General features: G+C 44.6%; 1 protein-coding gene across 1 annotated transcript; it reads right to left on the bottom strand.

Annotated features, from left to right (window-relative positions):
* Positions 1-6,164: 6,164 nt before the first annotated feature.
* On the bottom strand, positions 6,165-8,966 carry LOC306930621 (E3 ubiquitin-protein ligase TRIM39-like). The gene is made up of 2 exons (XM_079511680.1): positions 8,845-8,966; positions 6,165-8,142 (listed from the first exon to the last, which is right to left on the bottom strand). The coding sequence occupies exon 2, from the start codon at positions 8,131-8,133 to the stop codon at positions 6,487-6,489; it is 1,647 nt and encodes a 548-aa protein (XP_079367806.1). The 5' UTR covers positions 8,134-8,142; positions 8,845-8,966; the 3' UTR covers positions 6,165-6,486.
* Positions 8,967-11,153: the final 2,187 nt, after the last annotated feature.

The raw sequence follows: 11,153 nt of genomic DNA, 5'->3' as shown, positions 1-11,153 counted from the left end.
CTATATACTGTATACTTTATACAGCGGTATACTGTATATAAACAGAATGTTTGATGATTAAAAGTCCTTGAGCTTGAAGGGCTTCCAGTCACACACCGAGGAGGTGTTTGTTCAGCCTCTTGAAGGGCTTACAGTCACACAATTAAATTTTCAATTCAAAGGGCTTTATTGGCATGAGAAAACATACGTTTACATTGCCAAAGCAGAAAGCACAATACAACAATACAGCAATACAATCAAAACAAAAATATGTACATTTGAACGTCAGCATCTTCAATAGATCAATTTCTATATTGCACCAAGATCACTGGATGCAGGTATAGTGCAGGAATATACACAATGATTAGTCTTTAGATATAGTCACACACTGAGGTGTTTGTTCTGCCTCTTGAAGGGCTTACAGTCACACTGAGGAGGTGTTTGTTCTGCCTCTTGAAGGGCTTACAGTCACACTGAGGAGGTGTTTGTTCAGCCTCTTGAAGGGCTTACAGTCACACTGAGGAGGTGTTTGTTCAGCCTCTTGAAGGGCTTACAGTCACACTGAGGAGGTGTTTGTTCAGCCTCTTGACGGGCTTACAGTCACACTGAGGAGGTGTTTGTTCTGCCTCTTGAAGGGCTTACAGTCACACTGAGGAGGTGTTTGTTCTGCCTCTTGAAGGGCTTACAGTCACACTGAGGAGGTGTTTGTTCTGCCTCTTGACGGGCTTACAGTCACACTGAGGAGGTGTTTGTTCAGCCTCTTGACGGGCTTACAGTCACACTGAGGAGGTGTTTGTTCTGCCTCTTGAAGGGCTTACAGTCACACTGAGGAGGTGTTTGTTGGCCTCTTGAAGGGCTTACAGTCACACTGAGGAGGTGTTTGTTCTGCCTCTTGAAGGGCTTACAGTCACACTGAGGAGGTGTTTGTTCAGCCTCTTGAAGGGCTTACAGTCACAATGAGGAGGTGTTTGTTCAGCCTCTTGAAGGGCTTACAGTCACACTGAGGAGGTGTTTGTTGGGCTCTTGAAGGGCTTACAGTCACACTGAGGAGGTGTTTGTTCTGCCTCTTGAAGGGCTTACAGTCACACTGAGGAGGTGTTTGTTCTGCCTCTTGAAGGGCTTACAGTCACACTGAGGAGGTGTTTGTTCGGCCTCTTGAAGGGCTTACAGTCACACTGAGGAGGTGTTTGTTGGGCTCTTGAAGGGCTTACAGTCACACTGAGGAGGTGTTTGTTCGGCCTCTTGAAGGGCTTACAGTCACACTGAGGAGGTGTTTGTTCAGCCTCTTGAAGGGCTTACAGTCACACTGAGGAGGTGTTTGTTCTGCCTCTTGAAGGGCTTACAGTCACACTGAGGAGGTGTTTGTTCTGCCTCTTGAAGGGCTTACAGTCACACTGAGGAGGTGTTTGTTCTGCCTCTTGACGGGCTTACAGTCACACTGAGGAGGTGTTTGTTGGGCTCTTGAAGGGCTTACAGTCACACTGAGGAGGTGTTTGTTCTGCCTCTTGAAGGGCTTACAGTCACACTGAGGAGGTGTTTGTTCTGCCTCTTGAAGGGCTTACAGTCACACTGAGGAGGTGTTTGTTGGGCTCTTGAAGGGCTTACAGTCACACTGAGGAGGTGTTTGTTCTGCCTCTTGAAGGGCTTCCAGTCACACTGAGGAGGTGTTTGTTCTGCCTCTTGAAGGGCTTACAGTCACACTGAGGAGGTGTTTGTTCTGCCTCTTGAAGGGCTTCCAGTCACACTGAGGAGGTGTTTGTTCTGCCTCTTGAAGGGCTTACAGTCACACTGAGGAGGTGTTTGTTCTGCCTCTTGAAGGGCTTACAGTCACACTGAGGAGGTGTTTGTTCTGCCTCTTGAAGGGCTTACAGTCACACTGAGGAGGTGTTTGTTGGGCCTCTTGAAGGGCTTCCAGTCACACTGAGGAGGTGTTTGTTCTGCCTCTTGAAGGGCTTACAGTCACACTGAGGAGGTGTTTGTTCTGCCTCTTGAAGGGCTTCCAGTCACACTGAGGAGGTGTTTGTTCAGCCTCTTGAAGGGCTTACAGTCACACTGAGGAGGTGTTTGTTCTGCCTCTTGAAGGGCTTACAGTCACACTGAGGAGGTGTTTGTTGGCCTCTTGAAGGGCTTACAGTCACACTGAGGAGGTGTTTGTTCTGCCTCTTGAAGGGCTTACAGTCACACTGAGGAGGTGTTTGTTGGCCTCTTGAAGGGCTTACAGTCACACACTGAGGAGGTGTTTGTTCTGCCTCTTGAAGGGCTTACAGTCACACTGAGGAGGTGTTTGTTCTGCCTCTTGAAGGGCTTACAGTCACACTGAGGAGGTGTTTGTTGGCCTCTTGAAGGGCTTACAGTCACACTGAGGAGGTGTTTGTTGGCCTCTTGAAGGGCTTACAGTCACACTGAGGAGGTGTTTGTTGGCCTCTTGAAGGGCTTACAGTCACACTGAGGAGGTGTTTGTTCTGCCTCTTGAAGGGCTTACAGTCACACTGAGGAGGTGTTTGTTGGCCTCTTGAAGGGCTTACAGTCACACTGAGGAGGTGTTTGTTCTGCCTCTTGAAGGGCTTCCAGTCACACTGAGGAGGTGTTTGTTCTGCCTCTTGAAGGGCTTCCAGTCACACTGAGGAGGTGTTTGTTCTGCCTCTTGAAGGGCTTACAGTCACACTGAGGAGGTGTTTGTTCTGCCTCTTGAAGGGCTTCCAGTCACACTGAGGAGGTGTTTGTTCTGCCTCTTGAAGGGCTTACAGTCACACTGAGGAGGTGTTTGTTCTGCCTCTTGAAGGGCTTACAGTCACACTGAGGAGGTGTTTGTTCTGCCTCTTGAAGGGCTTACAGTCACACTGAGGAGGTGTTTGTTGGGCTTCTTGAAGGGCTTACAGTCACACTGAGGAGGTGTTTGTTCTGCCTCTTGAAGGGCTTACAGTCACACTGAGGAGGTGTTTGTTCTGCCTCTTGAAGGGCTTACAGTCACACTGAGGAGGTGTTTGTTCTGCCTCTTGAAGGGCTTACAGTCACACTGAGGAGGTGTTTGTTCTGCCTCTTGAAGGGCTTACAGTCACACTGAGGAGGTGTTTGTTCAGCCTCTTGAAGGGCTTACAGTCACACTGAGGAGGTGTTTGTTCTGCCTCTTGAAGGGCTTACAGTCACACTGAGGAGGTGTTTGTTCTGCCTCTTGAAGGGCTTACAGTCACACTGAGGAGGTGTTTGTTGGGCCTCTTGTTAAAGGCATGAACACTACTTGATGTAATGTCTCCCAACAACCGCAGGGGGAAGGCTGTTGTTATAGCAGAGTGGAGAATGCTCCAGTCAAGGCATTTGGTGTTTGACTTGAGGACTTCTAATCCAGGGCGTGACAAATCATGACAACAAACAAAACATTTTGGGGTGAACAAATAATTAGAAAGAAGAAAAAGTTACATTATTGAAACCTGTGTTTTTTTTACTGGAGATATCAACAAATAAGAATAAGATCATATATCTGGATACTCAGTCAATGAATAATATATCTTGTATTATCAAATATGTTATTTGTTGTACTCACCTGTCTTTAAGGATTTCTGTGAAAGTTCAGAGGTTTTGTAGAGAGAGTGCAGTGAGCTGTCTGCCACCCATCTTCTGTCAGTGATGTGCTTTCGGTTTAGGGAAGGAAACCCTTCCCAAAATTGTTACAGTTAACCCTTCACATCCACTCTGCTTCTCCACTCCTCTCTCCTCACCTCTCCCTAAACGCCTTCCACTCCTCTCTCCTTCATCCCCTTCCTTTCCTCCTCTCCTCTTATTGGGGTCGATCACAGCTGCCTATACTTTTTTAGTTGAGACCCAAGAGAGACATTTTGTGTCTCCCTGGCTCAGAAATACATGAACACCTTGAGGGCCCAGACCTATTTAATCCATTAATAAAATGTGCCCATCATTTATAGCGCCCGGACCACTTTTACCGGGGGACCGGAAGTTGTTGTGAATGTCTGTGTAGCAGCTAACAATAGCCACACCACTCTAGAGTCGATCGACCACAACGGGAGGTAAGAATAAATCTATCGCGACTAGCGACTGGACCGCGGAACGCCGTCTAACACAGGATCTTTTTTCATAATGAGACGGGATGATTTAGATCGCGAGTTATGAACGTTTTAAGATTTTCGTTTTCGTCAGCTAAACAGGCAGGGAACATTTTCGATGACGTGTCACTGTTGTGCAACACAGAGGATTGGGCAACAAGCGCTCCTAGGTTGTGGAGCGATGCGACCGGTTTTGATATCATTAATCTCCGTCCTATTTATCAATCTCCGTCTCGGGCAACTGAACTTGAACTTGACGTGATCTCCGTCTGGGGCCCTTAAACTGTATTAATCACTTTAGCCCTATTTCAGAAATAGTCTAAATAGATCTATAAGCTTACAGCAGGTTGCTATGCAAATTGTTGTGAGCTTGTAGACCGGCTATATTCGCGACGTTTGAAATGGGTTTTAAATGAAAATAAATTGAAAAATATGCATATTAAAGCTGAACCATAACAAGACAGACTGTCACCAAAACATTAGCTATCAGGCCCAGTGGAGACATCTATAGCTCTATAAGATACTAAACATCACAATGTATTAAATAAGAAGTTTAAGTACTATAGTACAAACTATAGTATAGTATAAGTGATGGTGAAGGAGGAAGGGAAGTGTGTGCTCTAAACTCATGTCTTACTATAGGGCTGTAAACAGGTGTAAGAGGCCAGCATGAAAGATCCATAAACAGCCAGAAGAGCCTTGCACACTGAAAACTGACGCTCTTTGGATGCAACACATGGTTACATGGTGAAAATAAAGTGACACAAATGAGTGCCGCCCACACCCTGATTTGGCATGTTCTAGGCATGTTGACTCGGTTCCACAGATAAACATTGTGAAAATAGCCGAACTACAAGCTCACAATGCCTCGTGATGCAAGGCGTTGTGAGCTTGTCGATCGGCTATTTCCACAATGTTTGCCTCTTTCTTATATTATTTGACTATCACTACTTGGCCGATGTTTGACCAGTTTTTGAGTGGTGCCTCCGTGTGTCTGTAATCTGTATTTATATATGCATAATTTGTTGAACACTTTTGATGCAGTAATGGTCTTTTTTCATTTAATTTCCTTTTTTAGGTGTTATCTTAAAAGTCCCTTACATTTTCACTTTACTTACTGTCACCTGCATGGGGACCCCCCTAAAATAATATGGGGACTCCCCAGTGGGTCCCGACCCACAGTTTGAGAACCACTGCAAACAAGCTTGGTCTCATGGCCTCCTGAGAATTGCTATGAAAGTTAGTAAATACAGATTTGTACTGTGGTATCATGGCTGCGTAGGCCTACTCCATGAGTAGCAATGTGTCACTGTACAGATGCTCCTTCGCCTGGAAGGGAGCCATCTTAGGTGGTTCGGGTATCTGGTTAGGATGCCTCTCGGGCGTCTCCCTAGGGAGGTCCTTGACGCACGTCCCACTGGGAGGAGACCCCGGGGCAGACCAAGGCGCAGTTGGAGGAAACACATCGAGTCACTGGCCTTGGAACGTCTCGGAATCCCCCAGGAGGAAGTCACTAATGTTGCTCTGGAGAGGGAAGTCTGGAGCACTCTGGTGGATCTGACTACGGATAAGCGGTTGAAGATGGATGGATGGCTGGATGGACATGTGCAGATAAAATACTAGTGTAATCATATTGTGTGTGTGTGTGTGTGCGTGTGTGCGTGCGTGCGTGTGGACATTTTAGTTAATAAAAATAAACAGCCTAAAAATAACAGCCTCATTCATGTTGGATGTAGTCATGTATGGTTATACTTATCGTTATCATACTTTGTTCAATAACTATTTTGTACATTCTCAGTGTTTTAAATGCATAAGTTCACACTGAACATTTTACTGGGCATTCTATGAAAAGAATAAACCACGAGAGTCATTCTTTTTTTTTTTTACTATAATATGAGTAAATTTCAATTGGTGCACACACAGATATTTGTACATAATTACAATGGCTGATTTATTTTTAAGAATCGCATATGCTATCTCTAATTGATAACACACATCCACATGTAACATCAGAATCGTTATATATTTTAATTAGCAATTCTATAGTAATTGCATTAATGAACAAGACTCTGACAATGACACAAATTCCTGATTCTGATTCAGAATTCATTCACATTAATGAAAATATTGGGTTTAACTTAAACTTGAATGCAATCAAATAAAACATAAACCAATTCCTTGTACGAAGAAAGGAATATAGATAAGATTTCAACGACTCACAGGCAATACATTTTAAACGAAATACTTTATGATACTCAAATACTCAATTTATCATATTAATCTCTGTCTGTACTTCAGACAATCATGTAAAATCATGTCTGTATATGCAGTAGAATATGAACTGTATGATTTGAGCAGACAGTTGACTGGAAATAAAACTGTAAATCAACAGTCCATCATCTAGCCTATTTTCTAAATGAAAACTGACCTGTTCATGTTCAGCTGATTTTTAATCAGTGTGACTGACAGGAGAGATGATCAGAGGAGCAGAGTTTCTACCACCATTATTAAGATAAGGACTGAAGTATAGATATAGTCTCTCAGTGAAGGAGCAGCCAGTGAAAGAGTAGAGCTGAACTCTGGACTCCACATCATAAAAGGAGACCAGACCCTCCTCATAATACACAAACACTCCCACTTTCTGGAGCTCCTCTCTTACAGGGAGGAGGACAGAAGGGCCAGCACAAGCCCTGTACTCATTTCCATTCCTCAACACTATAGTCCAGTAACCATCTTTGGGTGTCAATGTGATTGGTCCCTTCCTGTCGATGGACTCTCTGGCCACTCCTACATCCCAGGCAGTCTTCCCTCCAACCTGAACCTCATAGTAAAACCTTCCTGAGGAGAAGCTTTGTTTTCCTAAGACAGAGGAACAACGGGAGAATCTCTCTTTGTTGTCTGGGAGATTCTTCTTCACGTCTCCATGACTCACTTGTTTTCCATCCTCAGACAGGATGAGTTCGCAGTGTGCTGTATCAGGGTCCAGAGTCACATCCACTGCATATTGCTGGAGCCTCCTCAGCTCAGCATCATGCAGCTCCTTCTCAATCTCTTCACTGAGTGTCTTCTCCAGCTGAGCCAAAGATGTCTTCACAGTCCCCAGGTGTGGAGACTGATGGATATTGACCTTCGTCCAGTCCTTGGTGGGTTTCCATCCAGTGTTGATGGATGTGAAGTTCTGGAGGAGGTGGAGGTGGTCTTCAGTATGTGAGAGCTGCTTCAGCTCAGAGCTTCCCTTCTTTAACTCAGTGATTTCCTGTTGCAGATCTTTGATGAAGCCTTCAGCCTGTTTCTCTGTTGTTTTCTGCTTCTCTTCAATCCCACCAATGAGCTCATCCTGGCTTCTCTCAATACAGCTGATCAGAGCAGTGAAGACCTGCACACTGTCTGCTATCTCTCTGTCTGCATCTTTCTTACTGAGCTCTACTGAGTGTTGGACCTCCTGGATCTTCACTTGTCTCTCTTGGATCATCTGCTGAACCTCAGACTCTGCCTCTCCTAGCTCAGCCTTCTTTCCTTCATATGCCTCTTTCAGAGATACAATCTGATGTGACTTGTGCTCTAACTGAGTACAGAACTGACAGACACACGTGTGGTCGGTCTTACAGAACATCTCCAAAGGTCTGTCATGTTTCTTACACATGTAGTCCTCCAGGTTCTTCACGGGGTCGATTAGTGTGTGTCGTTTTAATCCTAAGACTCTGTGATGAGGCTCCAGGTGAGTCTCACAGTAGGAGGTCAGACACATCAGGCAGGACTTCACGGCCTTGAGCTTGTCAGTACAGACGTCACAGGAGACGTCATCTGGTTCAGCAGGTTCTGACTTTGTGGCTGAAGTTTTCTTCAGCTGCTTTGACTTCCTGAACTGATCGGCCAACTCGGAGAGGACTTTATTAACAGAGAACGCTGGTCTCTTGTAGAAGGTTTCTTTGCATAGCGGACACTGACACACATCCTTAGTGTCCCAGTAACGTGTGATGCAGGTGTTGCAGTAGTTGTGTCCACATGGAGTGCTGATTGGATCAGTGAACACTTCCAGACAGATAGAACACAGGAACTGCTCTTCAGACAGGAGGCTGCTGTCGGCACACGCCATTTCTACACGCTGGAAATACAAAGTGAAAGAAATGTAGTTCTTCAATTATATTATTGTTTTGGAACAGAGCAATGTTGACGGTCAGGGACGTATTTAGTTCATGCATAGGCAAGATGTGCTATCATAGGTATGTGCCTATGATATTATACTCTTACTCCACTAAAGTTATTTGAAAACGTTAGTTACTTTGCAGATGTATTATTACGAAACACACATTCATCACTTCAGTTCTGTTCTATATGTACTATATATATATTGGCCATTTGAAAATAGCGGATCTACCAGCTGCTATTTTCCAAAAGATTTGTATACATTTTAATACTTTAAATGGGACATTTAGAGTATTTCTGCATGGCAGTATTGATTGATACTTTTACTTAAGTAAAACATGTGGGGACTTTTTCCAAAACTGGCAGGGGGGGCGGGGGGGGGGGGGGGGGGGGGATGCAAAACTGTTTGTTTGTGTAAAGACAATACAAGCCTACTGGGAATTCAATCTTTCATTTTATGAAACATGGGGGGTTACGAGGGGGGGGGGGGGCGGGGGGCATGACTTTAACACGGCCCTGTTGACAGCTACAATATTGAAACCTGTGTTGTTGTTGTTTTACTGAAGATATCAAAGAACAACAATAAGATCGTGTCTGGATACATTCTCTGTCAATGAATGATATATCTTGTATTATCTAATATATTATTTGTTGTACTCACGTGTCTTTAAGTATTCCTGTAAAAGTTCTGTGGAACGGAGGTTTTGTAGAGAGAGTGCAGTGAGCTGTCTGGAACCCTTCTCTGTCGGCGTTCTACTTTCGGTTTGAGAAACTGAGAAACGTCCTTGTTGCAGTTAACCCTTCACATCCACTCTGCTCTGCTCTCCACTCCTCTCTCCCTCATCCCTTTCCTTTCCTCCTTTCCTCCTCTCATCCTCTTGTTCTCTCTTGTCTAGTTAGTTAGTTAGTTAGTTAGTTTCATTTATTTGTCCACGTGTGTAAATCTGTCTTCGGTCTCAACAGTAAAAAACAAACAGTTACAACCAGTGCTTAATTTCAGCCGGAGCTTGGCGGAGCTCAGCTCCGGCAAGCGTCACTTGAGCTCCGGCACCTGTCACGTGAGCTCAATTGAGCTCCGGCACGTGTCAACCTGAGCTCCCCTACCTGTAGAGGCAGCTCCGGCACCTGTAGAGGGCGCTCCGCTAACTCAAAATGCACCTACACAGTGTATTTTTTTCATGGGAGGTCAGGTCACTTTTCCCGTGACCCGTCCGTAATGGGGGAAATGCGCAACAAACAAAAATAAACGGAATCGTATTGTTGTTGTGAACGTGAAGTCAGCGCAGAAATGAGCAACCGGCAGCTACTCCGCCCAGCCCCTCGCCCCCGCCACCACCCGCAGCGGCTGTTGTGGATGATAGCGAAGAGGACATGGGGAGAAGTGGGGACAGTGACTCGCCGTCAGAAACACCAATAACAACCCCACCACCACCACCACCTGCAGCCGCGGCTTGAGTCAAGCGGGGACAGTGACTCCGCATCGCCGCTAGAAGATGATGATGATGATGTGGAACCAGTGGAAAAGAGACCCGGGACAGACATTATCTGGACCGCAGAGCAATTTAATATCCACAAAACAAAGCACCCATGGATAATTCGAAAAGGAAACAACTTTGGCTGCACAGCGTGCGGTCAGGTAGGGAAAAAAGGTGCAGGAGCCTGTGTGAAATCAAGTCACCACCGTGGACAAGAGAGAGAGAGAGATCGTCAGCTGTTTCCAGGACCAGCGCATATGTTCTAATTTTCTTATGACATTCATACATTGAAAATTATGATTGTTCTACATTGATGGGTGCAATGTGCATATAATAAATAAATGCACTGTCTGTTTGGAAACAGAAGCTCCTTGTTGTTTGGCTTATATTCTGAGGCTTTGGATAATGTCGGGGAAAATATAGTCTCGTCAATTAAACTGTGAAGCTTGCTGGTGCAGTCACTGCACTGTCTGCAGCTCCTACATTTTGTGTGGTAAAAAAAGTGTTTGTGGGTAAAAAAAAAAACGGCCCGGCGGCCACGCGCACATGCACGCACATGCACGCGCGCGCCAGCGCGCGTGCATGTGCGGGAGGTGAGCTCCGGCACTGGTTGACTTAGAAATTAAGCACTGGTTACAACAACAGCAACAACACTTAACACAATGATTTTCTACCAATAGTTTGGTGTCAATCACAGCTGCCTATAGACCAGGGTTTCCCCAAACTGTTTCATCTTGAAACCCAACACAGCAATGTGGTGACCCCCGGTGGTGACCCCCGGTACAGAAATAAGTATTAATCACTTTAGCCCTATTTCAGAAATAGTCAAAATAGTAAGTAAGTAAGTACATTTTATTTATAAAGCACCTTTCGAAACAAAGTTACAAAGTGCTGAACAGTGACACAATATAATACAATCAGGTTAAAACAAACATAGTAGTAAAATAATGCAAGAAAAATAGCCAATCTATAAGGGTCGCTATGCAACTTGTTGTAAGCTTGTAGATCGGCTATTTTCACTACTTTTAAAACGTGTTTTAAATGTATGCAACATTTCCTTTATATGAATATGACCCCCCCCCCCCCCCCCCATTATATAAAACATGAACCAAGTCCTTGTACGAAGAAAGGAATAGATAAGATTTCAACGTCTCACAGACACATTTTAAATGAAATATACTTTGATAAGCAAATACTCAATTTATTTAGTACTTTGGCTGTACTTCAGACAATCATGTAAAATCAAGCTGTTTATACAGTAGAATATGAACTGTTACATGGCTTGATTTGACACTAACCTTTTTATTTTAAGCTGAGATTTTTAATCAGTGTGACTGACAGGAGAGATGATCAGAGGAGCAGAGTTTTTACCACCATCAATTAATCCAGGACTGAAGTATGGATAGAGTCTCTCAGTGAAGGAGCAGCCAGTGAAAGAGTAGAGCTGAACTCTGGCCTCCACATCATAAAAGGAGACCAGACCCTCCTCATAATA

The sequence above is a fragment of the Electrona antarctica genome, assembly GCF_951216825.1.
Source record: "Electrona antarctica genome assembly, chromosome: 10".
NCBI lineage: Eukaryota > Metazoa > Chordata > Actinopteri > Myctophiformes > Myctophidae > Electrona > Electrona antarctica.
Note: the sequence above shows the minus strand (reverse complement) of the source record. Positions and strands in the feature narration are given on the sequence as shown.

Bases quoted from the DNA above. Each gene is read 5' to 3' on its own strand.
- LOC306930621 (XM_079511680.1), bottom strand. From the start codon at position 8,133: ATGGCGTGTGCCGACAGCAGCCTCCTGTCTGAAGAGCAGTTCCTGTGT.